A 20,605-nucleotide genomic window follows, 5' to 3' on the forward strand; every position below is an offset into this window, starting at 1 on the left:
TCATCGCACCTTTAATTTCCCTCACCTTCTGTTTTTCCTCTATGTGCCTGTTATATTTTTCAATCAAGTCAGAATGATTAGATAAAGAATTAGCTGATTTCAATGAGTTGTACGTCTCACACAAACCACAAAGATCTTTTTTTGGAGAAGGAAATTTTAACTCCATACATTTAAAAACTGATCTGTGCGGCAAAAATGAGATTCCATCCTAGGGAACATATTTATGTGCTTTTTAATATCTGTACGCCTTTTTTCGTCTCTTTCTTTTAACGTTGTCTGACGTTAACCTATATTTTCTTCTTCTACCATGCACTGGTTCTTTAACTTCATTAGCATTGTCCTTACTTGTCTCTCAGCAATTGCAAGTGTGTTAAGAAACATTTTTCGACATACTCTTTGTCTTACGTTATGGTCATCTGGTAAAAATAATGAAGCGTTCTTTCCTTCCTCTTTTTGTCTTCTGACTTCGTTGACCTTACAGGAGCATTGGAAGCGATGAACTTACTCAAACATTCTCGTTGTCGGGAAACTTCTATATTATAATATGCATTATTAACTTTCATTCTTGTGTTGTCATCAAAATCGTTGCACTTCAATCCTCTTGTTTGGCATGTCCGTGACTCACAACGTGGACGAAGCAATCTGCGAGAAGGAATAACTTGATGACTCTTTTCACTTACATACTCATAACCGAAAGAACGACAGGCTTTTACATTTTTTCTTACTTTTTTCCTTTTCGGAAACTCTTCGCTTTACTGGAGTAACATACTCCTTTTAAGAACCATCTACTTTAAAATCTGTGTGGCTTGATCCCGGAGGGTTGTTTTTCTCTTGTGCACTAACACGTCTGTTGTGCTCGGCGCAATCCAATATGAAGTGATTGTAACAAACCAAATCCTGACACGTTACGCATGCAGCAAATATTTCTTCTTCACAATGCAAGGAACTACATACAGCGTGAACATTCCTCGGTGAGGAATGTACGGACGATTCATTATCACTGGAAGATATAAGAAAATCAGGATCCTTGTCCTCATCATCCGCTAACGTTTCTGAAGAACTGTCAACGTCACTAACTACTGCACTCCAGTCATTGATCACACCACCTTAGCTTTTCTTTGGCATTGACAGAGGAAGTTCATCACCTCTATCACCACTTTCAGAATCTTCTTCCATCCCAATCACAACACCTTCATAATAAATTTTCTCAGGATCCCACCACATTTTTACGTACTTTCGCTCCATATTGCAACTTCTTCATTCCATGGGGGAGTGTAAGTTCTTGACTACTGACGATGTTAGTACTGCCATCAGTCCACTTCACAAGCACGTCCTTTTTCATATCTTCTGAATAATTACTTGTAGCCACACCACTAGAAGGCTATTCTTCAAAATAATATCAAAGAAGTATGGCATTTCTTTTATAAACTATTCGAAATAATTTAGTTGCGAGAAGTAAACCAGATGATTGCCAATGTCATTGAAAGTCTCAAAATATAGACTGTACATTGTTTCAATAGAAACACAAACAACTGTGGCTTACATGTTTTCTGATATCTTACAAATGGGTTATATTTCTTATGAAAAAATTAAATATAAAACATTTTATTACAGCGGCATCTGTTAGGCAAAATGTAGTCGAACTGACACATCCTGAATGGATCGTAAAATGTTATATTTTTCTCCACGAAGCGGCGAATTTCATATTCGTCGGTTCGTGAAATTATCACAATACTAGTTTTCATATACGTCAAAACGTTGTCCATCTTTATCTCCTAAGCAATATTTAATATAAACTTCAAACTTTGTGAGAGCAAAGTACAAGTTGTTCCAACATATACAGCGTCAAAAACTCAAAATGTCAAATTTTGCACATTCGCCGGTTCGTGATGCAGGGGAGTTGACATATTCGCCAGTTCGTGAAAACATCGACGATATGGGCACTGTGCTTTCCCCTCGAGCCTTATCGGGAGCCTGTGGAAGTCCCATGACCGCCGTTCCCTTCCAAACGATTGAACGGAGCGAACCCTCAGGACAAAGTGGACCACAGAAATCGCCATAGCAGTTGAGATTTACTATGGTAGGCAGATAAGTTGGGTCCTTCCCTTCGGATTCACCACTTAAGTTTCGTATCTTCCTTGTTTATGGATTGCGTAGTAAATTCCGTCTCTTCCCATTACATTTTATCGGGATTTTGCCCTCGTCTCTTTCTGACGCTACTAAAAGCTTTCCTCCGTACTGCGTGGTGGGCATCTTCCAGTTTTCCAGCTCCATTAGCCACCGTTCTTTGCTCCAGCAGAGATTGATGCAAAGGCCTCGACTGGAGGCAAGCATTAATCTCTGTCCAGGCTCCTGGGTTCTGTTTCACTGACACACACACACACACACACACACACACACAAAAAAAAACTACTATACTGCCTCGATATGTGGGCCAGGGTAGGGTGTCTATCAGTCGAGCAAAAGTCAAGAAATTATGCTTGTGGTCAAGAAGTTTTGCTTTCTTACATTATTGTGAATTTACATTGTTACGAGGGTCATTCGGACAGTAACCGCCGTTTGGCTGTAAATAAAAAACCCGCATAGATACAACAAATTTTTACTTTACATCTGAAAGGTACATCTGTCCTCTATTTTTCAATATACTCACAATATAAATTCAAGCACTTGTCATAGCGTTTCACCAACTTACCAATCCCTTCTGCATAAAACTCGGCCGTCTAGGAATTCAACCAACCTGTCACAGCATTTTGAAGATCTTCATCGTCAGCGAAGTGATGTGCCCCAAGCCACTTCTTCATGTCCGTGAACAGATGAAAATCAGAAGGAGCCAAGTCCGGGATGTACGGGGGATGATCAAAAACGTCCCATTTGATTTGGCGCAAAAGGTCTTGTGTTCGTCGAGCAGTGTGAAGGCGAGCGTTGTCATGCACGAACACAACCCCAGATGTCAGCAGACCGCGACGTTTCTTCTGGATGGCTCTTCTCAGTTTAGTGTTACAGTAAACTTCAGAAGTGATTGTCGTACCACACGTTCCATGAATGTTTGCCCAAAGAAATCTTATCACTCCGCGTACCTCGCATTTGGCGGTATTTTCGATGGCAACACACATTTTGTGACGTTATAACCAGCACACTACGATGCTCTCACTAGCACAGCTGGAAGCTTACTGAATCACAGATTGCGTGCTGTAACAACGGTTGCGCTCTGCTCACTACTAATAGCGCCACGCCACAACGGCGGTTACTTTCCGAATTACCCTCGTATATATATCTGTACTGTGATTTGATGAAATTGAATATTTGGAAATCTAAAATTGTATTGAGTTGTGGTTAAAATTTGTTTACTTTGTTCCAAGAATTACATTCTTGTATGCGTGAAGTTTTGTAAAAATATTAAATAAAGTAATGTGGCCATTCCCCATCTAGGATGAAGTCTGAAGCATAGATTTTTTACATGCCTTAATGGTTAAAGCAAGTCTAAATCTCTTGTTATAGTACAGCTTCAGTTTTCATCTTAACCGGCCTTGTGATAGGGATTTTTCATTGAATAAAAGATATATTTTCTTAATTCCCCACTATACTTAAGTAGGGGACGATTAAATAAATTTTAAGAAAAAGTGGAAAAAGGAAAGAAATATCAAGAGAAAGTCATGAAAAAATCAAGAATTCTGTATTTGTTATTTTGGTAGGCACCCTGTATGCCCTACAAAACTATGAGAGTTTGAATTTTAGGTACAGATAGTATAATCGGGACTAGCCTAGTCCTACAGTTTAAAGTAGGATTCGAACCACTATATGCCTCTACCGGGTGTCGAACCAGGGGACTCTTGATTAGAAGATAATGTGTGTCCTACATGGTTCCAAGTGATTACAACATATGATACTAGCGCCACTGCTTCCAGACCAGAGGTAGAAGTGTATGTTTTTGAAACGAAAGAGGACTGGGGCATTTAAGGTAATTTTTCAGCGTCCCCCAGCTCTACTAGAAATTTCCATTCTTACAGCATTATTTCTCCCCTTGATACAACATAATATTCTTATCTGTAACACGAGGTTTCCTTTCAGATATGCCATGTCACAAAACTGCTAAGCAGGTAATGAAGAAAGTAATGTAGTTTTAAAACGTTAAATTAGTGGAAACGCTGACAGTATTTATGATCATAGTGTAACAAGTAGCATATTACGAATAATTCTTATTCCAATACAACCTTATGAAAGGCCTCCACGATGGCGAAGTGGTAGCATCGTCGCCTTGTAATCAAGGGATCTTTGGTTCGATACCCGGTGGAGGCACATAGTGGTTCGGATCCCAGTTTAAACTGTAGGTCTAGTCCCGATTAGCCTTACTGTGCATAAAGTGCACAAAACACCAGATCAACCAACCAACCAACCAACAAACTTATGAAGTGAACCTAATTTAATTCGCCATTCACTCACACAGGGCACCTACTGGCCGACAATTCTTCGAATTCCGGGAATTATACGGGAAATATTAACTGACGTTTCTTGGTTGACGTGAAAAAATGACGATGTATCCACAGGAATGATACAAAAGAGTGAAAAAAAGGAACGGAATCCATTATCACGTTTGTTTACGACTTATAAGCAGGTGTGCCGCAAGGATCGATATTAGGCCCCCTCCTCTTTACCCTTTACACTGCAGATTTGCAGCAAGTCATAAAATTCTTCACTCCACATTTTTACGCAGACGATACCCAGTTATATTTCTGAGATCATTACGCTTCGTTGGAACATAAGCTTCAGTCACTAAATTCTGACTTGAACATCGTCAGTAACTGGTGTGTATCTAACGGTCTTAAAATAAATCCAGAAAAATCAACTTTCATAATCATTGGTTCTAATTATTCAAGGTCGTTAATTAAAAATATTAAGATCGAGCTCAAAATAAACAATTTGCCCATTGTCAGGAATAACACTGCTAAAAAATCTTGGTCTGATTTTTGACGAAATTTTTGATTGGACAGAACATCTAAAGACGCAATGTAGGAAAGCTTATGGAACACTTAGGAATCTGAATCGTTTCCGTGACTTCCTCCCTGCGGAATGCAAGCTAAGACTCATCCAAACATTAATCTACCCATTGTTCGACTATTGTGATAATGTTTACGGCCCTCAACTCTCGCAAAAACTCAGTAAAAAAATACAAATGGTGCAAAATGCCTGCTTCCGATACATTTTTCAAGCAAAAAGATCCGATCATATTCTTCCATTCTTAAATAATAATCAGGTTCTTACCATGGCAAACAGAAGGAAGTTGCACTATCTCTGTTTCATACGCCGCATACTGACAGAAGGTAAACCGCAGTACCTGTTTGAGAAGATGCATTCCCGTAAGGAAATCCATCAGTATGCTACCCGTAAGCGGGACAACTTCGATTTACCCAATCACTCTACCACGGCCTACAAATCATCTTTCTCCTTTTCGGCTCCCAAAGCCTGCAAATATCGCTAGTGTAAACAACCAATTATATTTCAAAGGTAAAATAAAAGATCTGCTGTTAATGGAACAATGGCAGAGTCGGGGCACATACTGAAGGTATCAAGTCACTCACTATAAGGAATTGTATTATTATTACTATTGTCTTTTGTATTTCTAGTTACACTTTTTTTTGTATGCAACTAATTCCTATGTATTTTTTCTTTCTTCATTTTTTAATTTTTTATTATTATTATTATTTTTACGTTTAGCTTACTGCTCCATAAGTTTATATCATCTCATATGTATTATCATATTGACAAGGGTTAGGTGGCAGAGCAGCCCTTGGCTGAACCTCGCCCGCTGAATAAAGAATTATTATTACTATTATTATTATTATTATTGATAAAGGTATGCTTGTTGTTGATAGAATGGTGTTCCCACTGCCAAATATCAGATGTACGTAAATTATCTATGCTTTGTTAACGTTTTAGACAATATTTTGACCTATCCTACATTTCAAAATGATTGTCAGCGTTTGATTAAGACACTGTGCTATTCAAAAGCTAATGTTGCCGATTTAATCTATTCTCTAACTGACCAAGTTTTTGTGTGTAGTTGCGTCAACATGATTAATAATCTAAATGTATTTCAATTGTTTTTTTTTATTTCTTTGCAGCTAGCCAAAAAGTTCCTGATATCAACAGAAAGCCCAAGAGTTCGTCCCAAATGGTAAGTTTTTATGAAATTACTTTCTTCAAGATGTTTAATAACAAACTTGATGTGTATGATGTAAATGTACTTTGAAAATTTATTGAATTTATTCTGTGAATTTCTCTAAAAAAAATCCTGTGAATGGAACAGCGAAGTGTACGAACGACGCATGGTTTATCGAAACTTTCATCTGTGGTTTAAACCTGAAACAACATAATTTGTTCAACACCAGGAAGGACAGCAACCTGGATTATGTTCTGTCCACCCTAAACGATATTGGTATCACGCCAGGTAAGAACCTCCTGACCTCCGACCACGACAGTTTGGATGTTTCTATTCTCATCCCCCAACCCCCTAGAAGAGGTCATCGCCCCTCCATCCAGAACAAACGCTACCTGTGGAACCGAGCGCCGTGGGAGGAGATAAGACTTTCCCTCGACTCCTTCCCCTGGTGCATCTTGGAAGACGGGACGGTCGACGAGGCAGCTGACCTATTTACAGGTGTCATTCAAGCAGCAGTGACGGACCACGTGCCTACAGGGAAAATATCTTCTCGTAGATTTCCGTGTTGGTTCGACTCCGAAGTGCGGGATGTACTGGCCAACAAGACACGAGCATGGCAACTTTGGAAGGGCTTCCCGAGTGAACACACGCACAATACCTTTGCGGCTCTGCGACGACATTCAAAGTATCTCCTTCGAAAAAAATATAAGGAACATATAGACAATATCACTGCAACAATCCCGGAAAACCCAAAAAACTTTTTTAATCTAATAAACTCAAGGAAAAATAACAGTAGGATTCCAGCTGAAATTACGCATGATAGTGAAAGTGCGATAGGGGACCGAAGGGCAGAACTCTTCAACGCTTATTTTCATGGTAACTTCTGCCCCCCGTCTTCCCTTGCAGCGTTGCCAAACGTAAGATCAGTTTGTTCCTCCTCCCTAACAACGCTTGTCACTACACCCGATGAGGTGAAGGATCTATTGTCGTCTCTTTCAGTTCACCGTGCCCTAGGACCGGACGATATCAACACCATGTTCCTCAGGAAAACTGTGCAATCCCTGTGCTATCCCCTCTCCATTCTCTTGAACAGATGTTTTTCGGAAGGCATCTTTCCTCACGCTTGGAAACAAGCTAACATCACACCGATTCACAAAAGTGGTAACAAAAATTTTGTTTCATCTTACAGACCAATCTCCTTACTCTCTCCTCTGTCCATCATCTGTGAAAAAGTAATCAAAGACAGACTGTACAAATTTGTTTCTCCGTACTTAAGCTCTAAGCAACATGGTTTTCTTCCTGGTAGCTCCTGTCTTACAAACCTGTCTGTTTTACTCTCACATGCTATGGAATGCATTTCAAATAATTCACAATTAGATGTAATATACTTTGATCTGGCCAAAGCCTTTGATACTGTTAGTCATCGTCTTCTGATTCACAAATTATGCAATAGATTCAACATTCATGGCAAATTTCTCACCCTTCTCACAGACTACCTTAGCGATCGCCAACAACGTGTTGTTCTTCCTGGAACTGTTTCTAACTTTCTTCCTGTCCTCTCTGGAGTTCCACAGGGTAGTGTTCTAGGACCTCTTTTGTTCATATTATTCGTCGATGACCTTGCCGACCATCTCACAGCTCCCTCTAGCAATTACCTTCTTTTCGCAGATGACTGTAAAATTTTCAGGGAAATCTCCACTTCCGACGATACTCATCTTCTTCAGAATGACATAGCAACATTTACTTCCTGGTGCCTGACATGGGGCCTTACATTACATCCTGACAAGTGTACTACTCTCACTATCTCTCTCAAGAATAATCTGTTACTCCATCTCTGGCAATAACATCAAAGCAGTATCCTCTCACAAGGACCTAGGCATCGTTTTCGACCAAAAGCTCACATTTGAGGAACATATTTTATGCACCACAAAAAAGGCCATGCGTCTCTTAGGTTTACTCTACCGTTTCACTGAAATTAGTGACATCTCAGCCCTCACTTTGTACTTCAAATCATTCATCTCCCCAATAATAGAATACTGCTCTCCCGTCTGGTCCATGGCATGTCCCACTCACCTCTCCAGAATCGATTCAGTCTTTAACTTCTTCCTAGCTATAGTCCGTCACAGGGTTCCCTCATTACGCAATTTTTCATCTCCGCATCTCTTGTCTTTTCTAAACTTACAAACTGCTTATCAGCGACGTTTGCAGAATGATTTCAGTTACTTATACAAAATTGTGAATGGCAAAATCCGCTGCAACACACTTCTTGAGGAATTCCACTTTAGAGTACCTATGCGCACAACTCGCAATACAAGGTTATTTTATACTAAAAAACCTAGACTAGAAATTCAAAAAAGATCTCTCTTTTATAGACTTGCAGCACAATACAATGATCTCCCCTCAACTATTGATATATTTTCCTCCGAGTTTGCCTTTCAGTCTTCTATCAGAGGAAATACTTGTAATTAATATCACATAGTGCCATCTCTTACTTATTTTTTTGTTCATTTGCTATTCACTTTTATGTTGTTTTGTTACTCTTAATTATTTCTTATTTATTTTTATTTATTTATTTTATTTTATTTTATTTTTATTTTATGCTTATTATAATTATTGCTTTCTCATTGTTGACAATTTCAGTGTAAAATGGCCACCTGTGCTGTATCTGAAATTTTCTCAAATAAATAAATAAATAAATAAATATATATACACACACACACACACACACACACACGCATATACATACTTTGGAATTTCAGAGTTCAAAACAACAACTTTTCATGTTTGTTGGTATTGCTGCAACAACCATTTTCGTCTTCTTCTTCTAAGAGAACCAAACCCAACTAGCCTAATTTAACCACCACAGATTATTTACTATCACAAAAAGCTACCAGCTAATGGGAATGCTTGAAAAGTTTGTAGCAGAAATCACTACCTTTCATTTTGACCACACAATCGTAAATTGACTCGTTAGGTGGCGCTGTGGTATTTAAAAGTCCTTATCATGTATTTCGCGTAGTTTCTGCTGCCACTTAATGCTAATTTTTACACGATCATAACTGTGTTAATATTTTTCGCATGTTGTTTATTCATCTTTTTTTACATCTGGAACTCACCTTTGTATTTGTTACAACAATTTGTATCACACTGTCTAATATTTTTGAAACACCTTGTTATCATGCAATTCTCTGCGGTCGCATTAAAAATTATGGATACCGAGTTCAGATTCAAATGAAAAATTAACCAGTTGGGCTACATGAAAACAAGTTACATCAAAATTTACCTTTTAAAGTTCTGCGTTAGGCTATGGTAGCCATTTTTTAGCCCACGATTTTTTATCGCCCTGAGAAGAAAAGAAAGTGTCGGTTTCTTCGATGTTTTCCAAACGACTGTTCATTTTGAAATTCTATATACCTATATCGTGATGAAATTTAAACACGCTTCAGGCAGAAAGGTCTTTAGATACAATTTTAGTTTTCACATTTTTAAAATCTGCCGAAAAAAGTTCTAATAAATTTCTAAAACGATTTTTTATTAGTATTGGATATTCCTACAAATACAATCTTAGTTTTGTTTTGAAGCTCTTTGCAGCTGTTCTTTAAATCCCATTATCATTGTCAATTCACGTTGCGAAACCGATTTTATCCCCATTTTTATTCAACGGAGTGAACATGTGTGTTGAACGTGGCGACACCGTACGCAGCGACAGCCCGCAGTTCCCACGGTTCAACGGAGATCGCTGAAGTGACAGCCACTACATATGACTCGTTAAAAAATTCATTTCTCGGGTGAGGGTGTAAAATCTTAGTGCTCCTAAAGTTTATCTGTCCATTATTTTTATAGAGTCAATCGGATCAGATTGACGTAATAAGTATATTGCAAAATCATGTAGCAATTTAAGATAAGAGATTATTTTGATATCATGATGTAGGTATTAAAGAAATGCATGCTTAGAATAAACGTGTTCTATAACAGCAATAGTTAAGGTATTTTAAAAATAAGACTATTAGTTTTCATCGTTGAAACCGTAAAAATGTAACATTGTCATGCTTTTTATTGAAAGGGACCAGTGTGGAAAGTTAGGGGGTGGCAGGGTAGAAATTAGAGGGCCCCAAAAGTCGACCTCGCCTGAGTGAAAATTTTATCTTGAGTCACCCCTGAATAAGATAACTAAGATCATTGAAAATGGTTCACAAATTATGCATTTTCTAGTAGAATGCATTAAAGGACACAGACAGAAACACTCACTTGCATTACGTGATGCACTTTGACGTTATCTTTGCAAATGATGTACTAAAATGCATGAAACTGTAAACATCATTCTTGATAAAGGCCAAAAAACGCACTTTAATGCATCAGTAGATGCTTTTCTGGTGCATCAAGTAGATTTGATGCATTTAGTTTTATAACCCTGACGAAATTTTCGAACATGAAGGAAGTACTGGAGTGAAAGAAAAGGCAGAAGACTACGAACATAATACACAACACATATTATGTAGTTAATATTTTCTGAATATTTCAGTAACTTTCTGTACATATTTATTAACATCACATATTTTGCCTACCTAAAACATCCGGCGCCTTCACCGTAATTTTGCTCACTTATGCTGCAATATTTTACTTATCCACAATTAAAATGTAGTTTCCTGTGCTTTCGTTTCCTTTTTGTTGCTTTTTCGTCAGAATTTCGGCAAGATCCTGGAGGGAAGACAAAAAGCGGCGGTTCCTCTTTAAGCAGTCGGCGCCACGCAGTCTGGTCCATCCCGCATTCATTGATCTCGCCGCCCGGAAGAGACAGCCTCCCCGAAGAGACTCCGGCGCCCTCTCCGTGGGTGTGAATTACAAGAGCCGACACCGATGTAAATTATCTTCCAGGCTGAAAAAAAGGAGGGAGGGTGTTGGAGCCGGGACTTAAAAATTAACAGGAAAAAAGGGGGAGGGGATGTAGAGATGTGCTTTGTTATGTCCGCGCTACGTGCTGCCCGACACGAAAATAAAACCCATTAAATTCTCGCGAAGGAAACTTCCTGAAGTAATTAACAATCATTACGCTTGTTAGGGCGTGAAGAATAAGACCGGTTCAAAAACTTTTGTCCGTGCTGCATTGGAATGTTCACACTCGATAATGCTTGCTGCAAGTCTGGGCAAGTGGGGTTCTGCGAGGGATGTGCAAAATTTATTGGAAAAGTACTTTTCTTGGGGGGGGATTCAAAATTTGGCAGCTTGCAAAATTTGCCCTGTTGTCACTCTGTGCCACATCACAGCTGAGCAAGGGTATACGCAGGCATTTCTTGAAGTGGGTGCAGTCACCGTCAATAAAAATGGAACACCTAGATCCTGAAATGATCGCTTCCATGCAAGATGTTATGTGTGTTGCCTAACTCTACTACGATAAGTGGATTTTATTAGCAAATTTTCAATGGCAACTTCTACCAATGCCGTAGAGTTAGGCTATGCAACACTCACAACGCCTTTCATAGGAGCGAGTTTTTCAGGATCTAGGTGTTCCATTTCTATTGTCGGTTACTGTGCTAGAATTTTTGTAGAATTGTCAGATTTCCAACCTCCATGCTACAACAACCAGGGGTTCCGGACTCGAATCTCGTTGTGGGCATTGTTTTAGCCTATGTGTTTTTCTTATAAGTCTCCCTTCATCAGTTTCATCAACTTGACGATTAGGCAAAAAGTTACAGAGAATCGAAGTAAAATAAACCAAATGAATCAATCAAGAATAATGAGATGCAATAATAAGTAGTAGTGGTCATAATCTAATCAATGATAATATTGTTATTGTAAATTAATAGAAAATAATGCACCGAGGCATTCATGATAAGACGCTTGAGGAGCTTCAAGAAAACTTTCCTGAAACGCACAACTTTAGTACTGAAGGTCATATATGCTATAGCACAGGTCGATTGGTAACTTTCTGCAGGATGCTGTCTGTCTACACAGTTCTCCCAAATGCCTGTTCGAAGATGACTCTTGAGTTCACATTTTCTTCTAATGTAGTTCTGACATTGTAATCTTATTTTGCTTTGCTTTTATGCCACTTTTATAATTAATCGAAAATATGAGAATGGATGATAATTACATTAAACTGATGAAGGGATACTCACGAAGAGATCAACACTCAGAGCAGGACTCGAACTCGGAACCTAAAGCGAATAGTTTAGGAAGACCGTCAAAACCTCTTGGCCACAAACTGACTTATAATTATTTGTAATTGCTAAGGAGTATATTTAATTTGTGTGTGTGTATGTATAACTCTCTCTCTCTCTCTCTCTCTCTCTCTCTCTCTCTCTCTCTCTCTCTCTCTCCATCTCTCTCTAGTTAGTACGTCACGTTTTCTCAGAACGAAAAATCCTGAAATAAAAAAAAAAGAAGAAATATCGTTGACACTTGGTTGTTGACCTTCAACGTTCGACTGCGTCCAGGGAAGCTAGGAACGTGTCTGTCAAAATGAAAGGAGGAGAGGAAAGGAAATTATCGGAAGGGTCTTCTCTCAAGCGGAAAGGAGTGGAGGGATGAACTTTCGCGGAGGAAACTTCCTTTCTCGTTCGTTAGGACACGCTGGACCATAAGCAGTGATGGCAACCTTAGGATCTCAATTGTACCTAACGTAATGTGAGTTTCTTGGAAACGGAAGACGATGATACGTGTCATGTGCCTTACGTATGTTCTCGGTGGTGTATCGAATAGCGTAGTGTTGCGAAATCGTAAATTCTGAGTTTCAATTTCGTATAAGATGTTCCGTTTGCTTTATTCCTCTCAGCTGCTTTATAATCATGGCCATTTGTTGCGATTAATAAGGGAATAAAGGACATACTCTTCCTAATGATGAATAAGGAAAACTGCGCGATGCTAGATGTCTGATTGCATGGGAGCATCGTGACACCGGAAGCTTTCAGAGCGAAGCGACAAGCGAGCCTCCAGTCTGTAAGAAACATTCTTCGCTGTGCATGCTCGACCAACAGACCGAGGCGACACGGTGCACACTACTGGGAAAACGGCCCAGCTTAAGTGACACAACAAGTTGCACATGTTGCTTATCGTTAGCGTGTCGCTCCTACCGAGCCTTTTTCTCAATAGTGTGCACAATGTCGCCTCGGTCTGTTGGTCGCGCATGCGCATTGTAGGCTTTCTCTATTGGAGGGGTGGTGTTGATTGTCGCTTGTTACTTGAGTGTGAAACCAACGTGTCACTTGTTGCTTGTGGCCTTTGGCACGTCACTTCGGTCTGTGATGAAGTGTTAGGAGTGTTGTATTACTCTTGTAATCAATCTGTCATTCTTCATCTTCAATGTGATAACCTAGTGAGATAGGGAAAAGTGATAGTAAAAATGCTAATAATGCATTGTCCCTAAATGATTGCCATTCTTGGTTATAACTGGTTAGGACAATATCCTAACCAGGTATGATAAAGTGTTTTACAGGTTTTCAAGGATCAAAAACAAAATGTATGCAAGGAGTATATTTCTCTACTAAAAATATCACATGTGGTTATTGTGCGTATCATTTCAGACACCCAAGACTCGTTAACCTGCAGTACTTAAGTTTCTAGAGTGAGCTGAAAGAATGAGAGGTAGATAGTCGAGTGAGATCTGAAAGGGATATCCCTTGAGCCCGAATATCGAAGGGGTACATTTATAAATCATTCCAGTACCTCCCCAATGCCGTAGTGATAACGTTGCTTTCCCTTCAAAAGGTTCCTTTTCGGTACCCGGTGGAGGCACATTGCACAGTGCTTCCGATCTCACTTTGAACTGTAGGTGCAGTCCTGATTATGAGTATAAAGTTGACTCAGGGTGGATTAAAATCATGATTTTTATTTAAAAAATCATTTTTGATGATTTTTTATTTACTTAAATCGGACTTTTTTATTTAAATCGATTTTTTTTAAAAACACACTCAAAATTTCCTGTATGGTTTGTGGCACCATACATACAGATATATACTTTTTTGTAGAAAGCCTTTTTCGGGTGGGCATCCCCCATGGCGCTGTGGTATCGTCTTTGCCTTGTAATCAAGGGGTCGCGGGTTCGATACCCGGTGGAGGCACAAGTGGTTCGGATCCCACTTTAAACTGTAGGTCCAGTCCCGATTAGCCTTACTGTGCATAAAGTGGACTTAAAACAGCAACTCAAGCCTTTTTCTGGTACAATATTTGAACAGTTTGATTAAAGCAAATAAGAAAATATATGTAGGCATACATTTTTCTGTTTCTGATACTGCATATATGAACCTACTATGGAAATGTTTGTTGAGTGTGTTAATGAAACTATAATAATTTCAGTAACTTTGCTTCCAGTGAAAATAAAACATTCTGGATGTAAACTTAAAATATTTTTCAAAAGTCTTTGTAGCTGAATTTTGGCATATATATTTTGTTTCCTTTCTTTTCCTTCCTTAGAGCCTAATATATACCATTCAATGATAACGAGATTATTGTACTTTCTTCACCAAAAGTGACTCTGATGTCTACAAAATCCTTTTTTACATTATTCTATAAATTATTTCTTTGAAGTGATTTAAATCAGTGATTTAAAAAAAAATCACCCGATTTAAATCGCGATTTAAATCAACCAAATTTAAATCAATTCACCCTGAGTGGACATAAATCCAATTTTAACTTTTACAAATCGTTTTGGAATAGCTCAAATGTCATATACGCGTCTATTAACCAACATATTCGACATATACAGTCTTGTATATGCGATATACGATGATTCGTCACTGCTAAAATACGAGACATTTGGATGCTTGTCTTCCCAGTTGGAAACACTGCCGACAAAGTTTTGGTTGTTGGAACAAGGCGCTAAGTACATTGCAGCATGAAGGTCACGTTGCTTTGCTAGCCAATTCGTGCCCTTTTCTCAACCCCCCGTGTCTTCGATTTGTCCATCCCCCTCCCCCTTCGAATAAAGTAGTTAGGTGGAGGCGTGGAATTCCTTCTCTGATGTTTCTGGGTCTTCCGGGCGGTCATTCTGAAATCCAGTCAGTGTTTCTCTTGCCGGAGTGCTTTCGCGGTGCGTTGAGACTTTTACTGTGCAACTTTCGTGTGTTGGAGAGTGAGTGCTGGTCATTGTCTTACCAACTTTCTCATGAGTAGTGATCGCTCACGTCCTTATGTTACATGCCGGTAAGTAAGTAAGGTGTGACGTAATTAGTGAATATCGAGACGAAATCAGGAGTATTTTCATTCCGTTCGAGACAATTTCGCCTAATTCATAATTACGTGGGGCATATTCAAACATAAGGGTAGCTAGATACTTATTGGGTCGTATGAATAAAACTGAGCATCTTCCATTTTTCAACTTTTTTGGTGGAATGTATATAAAAGGTTGGTAACCTTCTCACAGGGAGCATTTGCTCACATTCTGTTAGGCTCGCTTTAGACGAATGGCATTTTTCTTAACATCCTGTAGCATTCTGATGCCATAGCATATTCCATGACATATTTCTCATAATCTGTCCCAATTTTCTTAGAAACTCCATAACTAATCAGCAGCGACCTCTACGTCACAAGTGCGGATGTAATGGCGGCCAAGTGCGTTGTAAACAATGTATCGCTTCACATTTTTAGAAGTCAATAGCTATTCAAACGAGAGAGTAAAAACGTTTCCTACGAATGGTTTTAGGAACAAGTCAATAGCACAACTTTAATATGTACTCGATATCACATGCAATACACGTTTGGAAGAATACGGCAGTTGTTTGCAATTGCAAAAACCACTGATTCGTTGACGTGGTTTTCTGATCAATATTCCTTAAGTTTATACATGGACGTATGTTGTTGATTTCTTTCTTTCTTTTAGCTAATCAACAGGCAATTTTATGCTCATTGTAGATCTATGCTAATCACATTAATGTAAATATAATGACGAGAAAGAAATACGGGAAAAAATATCTCAATATAAAAGGAAGATTGATCGTTAATTTGTAATGTTACGGAAAGATAGCGTGCTGAGCTTCAGTTTGTTTACACAGTATTTCATTTGTTAAGTAACAATTTTTCCTTCTTAAATTAACTCCTTTTCTTTGAATTTGTTACTTTCTGAATGAAAACCCTGTAACTTAAAGCCCGTTTCGGGTTGTGTATATTGTGTATAATATTTTCTGAACGCTTCGCAATGTAAATGATAACTGTAATGTTATAAAATTCTTCCGCTATAGTAGTGTGCCATAATGTTACAGGACTAATAATGTTCTCTCAGCCTTAAAAATATTAATGGGTCTATATCTGTATCTGTAAGAAGTCTCTAGATTGGAAACTATGAGAGGTAGTACTTGATTTATACGGAAAACCGTGTGTTCTCTTTTGAGCACCTTCTTGTTATTATTAATACGACCCATTATTTATAGAAATAATATATTCATAGTGTTTAACGTATTCGCAAAGTGAAACCATAGCGTACAGAACACTGTGCGATCAGTCTGTCGCGAGTTTATGTTAGGGAGGGGTCGGGTGATTGATTTGGTTTACTTGGCTTTTCTTCCACTTTTGGCTAATCGCGAAGATGCGGATGAGTGATATGATATGATAAAAATGATAAAGGGACGGATTCAAACCCGGAACCCCTTGCGTCGGTTCAAAATTATTTAACCTCTAATTTTCTTTTATTCCTGTAATTACCACAAGGTGTCCTTTAACGTATTAAAAATGTATTTGCTTTGTTTATTCAATGAGTGTTGCTGGTTTATTGTGTAATTAAGTTATGCTTCAATATAACAAGAACGCGTCTGCACCCTTCTCCTCAGGAAACTCAAATTTTAACATTGTAATAGGGTTGTATACCATCTAAAATTTGTCTTCCTCAATGTACTGTATTTTTCAACACTTTCCTTGACAATGTACGCCAGAATTGCGAAACCGGGTTCGATCTGCCAGTTACAATTGTATCGTGCTTCCTGTGAAGAATACAATTGGCCGCTTGTCGTTTGATTACGTCATGTAGAACAAATTGATTTTACTGTACTGTGTTTCATTACCACGTCATCATTTCCATTTAATAGACATTACCGTGGATGGTTTATCTCAGCATGAAAAGATTTTCTTGGCTTGCTTTATGAAAGTGTCCTATGACTGCATTTCCTTTATATTTCAGTTTTATACTCTTCCACATTCTGTTTTATATTTTGGAAACTCAGCTCATTATAAAGAACACTAAACACTAAAATTATGACCCATATAACAAGACAACTACATGAAAATCTCCCTTCGTTTCTCCTAGAGAATAATATACTTTGTAAGAGGCGTCCGGCACCATCTGTTGTCATATTGATAAACTTCGTACAGTTAGTAGAGTTGAAAAGAGCATTCGGGACGTGACAACACTGCCCCGTCTTTCCTCCATGTCAGTTAACAATACCTCTCATATTACAACCATGTAAATTAAACTGGGTGCATTTAGGAAATATTTGTATTTACATTATTCTTGTCTAACGTCGCTTTTCTACAGGTTTTGACTAATCGAGACGATGAAGATGAATTGTCCTACAAGTAGGGCTGTTGGGCCAAGATCCCGAGTCCAGCACCAAGCGCAGTCGACCACCATTTCAGAGGAAGGGGTTATCCAACATTACTGAATAATTCTTATGCTTATGTTAACAAATGCAACTTATTCGCTTAAAAACTGTCAACATTTGCACTTAAATATGCAATACATTTCTAGATATTTAAAATACGTATATTCTCAAAATTCGGAGAAATAATAGGAATATATTTGACGAAAAGTAACCAGTGGCATGATGTGCTATATACGTGGTAGAATATTGAATACGACTGCGATATTAACTTTTTGTACAATTTATTCACATGTAAGCAAGAACAAGTCGTTAAGGCAACGGGAGAAGCAGGCCATGTGGATTCAGGTGGGTATTTTTCCAGCATGTCTCTGCATTGATCGGCACTTTGGTTCACATAGCCTCTAAAAACTTCTTTTTTTTTTTTAAGTTTCTCCAAATTTTGGAATTTTAGCCTTATCATCCCCCCTTCCTTTCCGGTCGCGGATCATAGATAACCATAATCAATTTTCTGTGACTATATCAGTGCTATAGATACTGTAACACAATGTTGCACACCGGATGATTATTTTTAAAAAAAACTGGCCAACAGAAGTGTACGGACTCAGGAAAATTCTCGCACATGTTCATAGACACGCCAATAAACAACGGTAACAAACACTATTAAGCCTTGTTTCCATGGTTAATAAAACACTAAAAATACTGACCAAGGAAGCCTTTATTACATAATAATAATAATATTGTAGTGTTATTAAAGAGACTGCCTTGGTCAGCATTTTGAGTGTTTTTATTAAACACCAATGGAATTTTAAGTAGGTGGTCCAGTTGCTGAAAGAACTACTTTTAACTCTATTATAAATAGGAAAATGCAGCGAAATGAAAAATGAAGTTCTGAAGGGGGTATATTCCCCATACCAACCTTCGAGTTGCACCCCCTGCGCCTGCCATATTGTCCACCGTCATCGCTATGTTGTTAAGGGTGGAGAGGCCGTCACTGTGGGGAAAGGTCTGCAGGAATACAGCATAACGTATTCCCTCTTAGCCAACCCTTGAGTCCGTAAATGGATTTGAGATGGTGGCTCCATCCCCCCCTCTCCCTTCTTGCCCAACCCTTCGTCCAGAGCTAACTGCCACAGATTAGATTTCCATCCGGAAGTGCCACTGTTCCTTGCGAATCCTTCTTTCTTATTTCCTCTCCGGCTCTTTCTTATGGACTCCTGATGCCGTTTTCTCAGTGTTGCCAACTGTGTTGTTTTGTGGATTTTCGGTCCTTTTCTTCAATTTTATGTTCATCATAACAATGAGACTGTGTGATGAAGTGTCTTATCCTGGACCTCCTGGTTTTTAGGTGTAATACTCGAACCGCTAGGTCATAAATGTGAACCCTTTATTATTACTAGGGCTTGGAAGTTGAGGAAAAATCCTTTTTTTTCCTAGTGTCCAAAGACGAGGCCCAACATAATATATGTTCATTTTGGGTCATTGTAGGTCAGAAAAAGGTGGGTTTTATTTGTCCTTTTTTGCCTTTTTCGGCGTTTTTTGGCTTATTGATCCATTTCTAGCCTTTTTTTTTAGGTCTTAACGGTTTTTTTTGCAACTTCACCTTCTTTCGACTACGTTCTTACTGCCCATTCTCAATTCAAATCATCATCAGTTCATCACCTCTTAAACATCCTTTCTGTAGTAAAGAAATAAAAAGGAGAGAAATAAGTATATTTGAACCGATCACTGAAACGAGAGAGAAACATTTTTGGACGATTGAAGCAGGTACGGTACAAGATCCTTTAACCGTAACTTGTCTGGAAGATCGCGCTGTAAGTGGAAACTTTCGCTTGTTTTGAAGCTTTCAGCACGGTGCATACGACCAGACTGCACACGCCTGCAAAGATCTCAAGTCAGATAAGGAGGTGCCGCGCAGAGGGAGGGGGTAGGGAGGTTAAAACTGAAGTTGTTAATTAATTTGGATCACATTTATACGTCCTTTTTTTCGTTTTTGGGTTCTTTTTTTGATATTTTTACGTCTTTTTATAGGTATTTTTCTTTGGTAATTTATAGGCAATAGAACTTCCGAGCCCAAATTATTATTACTATTATTATTCGGCGGGTAGGGCGTCCCGGGAGACAATGGTTCGACTTCTGAGTCGACTTCGTTTGTGTACAGTCACCAGCAATGCATGGCGTTATGTCTGTTGCCTAACTCTTAAGGCGGGTGCCGAGCTTGCCATTGAAGATTTGCTATTGAGGTTCGCTCATCGTCGCCGTTGAGTTAGGCAACACACATAGCGCCATGCAGTGAAGCGAATGTTTCAGGATCTAAGTGTCCCATTTTTATTGCCGGTGAGTGTACAAACTTTTTTTGTACTGGAGCGATTTGTAGCGGGCCACATTAAATTTTACTTACGCCAAAGATGACGCACAATTGTACGTTTTACGAGTACCAAGGCGAGCCACATAAAAACCCTGCATGGTCTTAATGGCCCACGGACCGTAATTCGTACGGTTCTGATCTAGAGGTGCAAATTGTTTTAAGTAAGAGGATGTTACCAGTTACTATTTATATTTAAGACTGGTTTAGGAGGCGGTGTAGATGGGCTTCCATTCTGGAAAAGTACTTTGAAAAGGGGCACAAAGAGTGTAACGAACCTGAGCGTTTAAGGTTTTATATTTGTAAGAAGTTAAGATTTTTAAAACGTTTGTTACTTCAAATAATGTGCAAGTTGTCACAGACAACTATAGTTAGATTGATACAGTTGTGGTTGGAACTTGTGTATATGTTTAGAAATACGTCATAATCTGTTCGTGTTGACGTCACTTTCTCATCTCAGCAGAGGAAGTGAACCCACCTGAATGTTTTTCACCTGACGACAGACTCGGTTAGAAAACAGATGAAGGGGAGAAATCAACAGAAACGTGGTAACGGTTAATG

General features: G+C 38.7%; 1 protein-coding gene across 8 annotated transcripts in view; it reads left to right on the forward strand.

The window, feature by feature from the left end:
* Positions 1 to 20,605, forward strand: part of sick (sickie) — a 1,061,378-nt gene that overhangs the window by 298,211 nt on the left and 742,562 nt on the right. For all 8 annotated transcript variants that reach the window (XM_083119471.1, XM_083119472.1, XM_083119464.1 and 5 more), the window contains exon 3: positions 6,120 to 6,172. In XM_083119471.1, the coding sequence (XP_082975597.1) occupies positions 6,170 to 6,172 (3 nt within the window). In that variant the 5' untranslated portion in view covers positions 6,120 to 6,169. The remainder of the gene's footprint in view (positions 1 to 6,119; positions 6,173 to 20,605) is intronic.

This window comes from Lepisma saccharinum, chromosome 3 (assembly GCF_977018435.1).
Source record: "Lepisma saccharinum chromosome 3, izLepSacc3.1, whole genome shotgun sequence".
NCBI classification, from domain to species: domain Eukaryota; kingdom Metazoa; phylum Arthropoda; class Insecta; order Zygentoma; family Lepismatidae; genus Lepisma; species Lepisma saccharinum.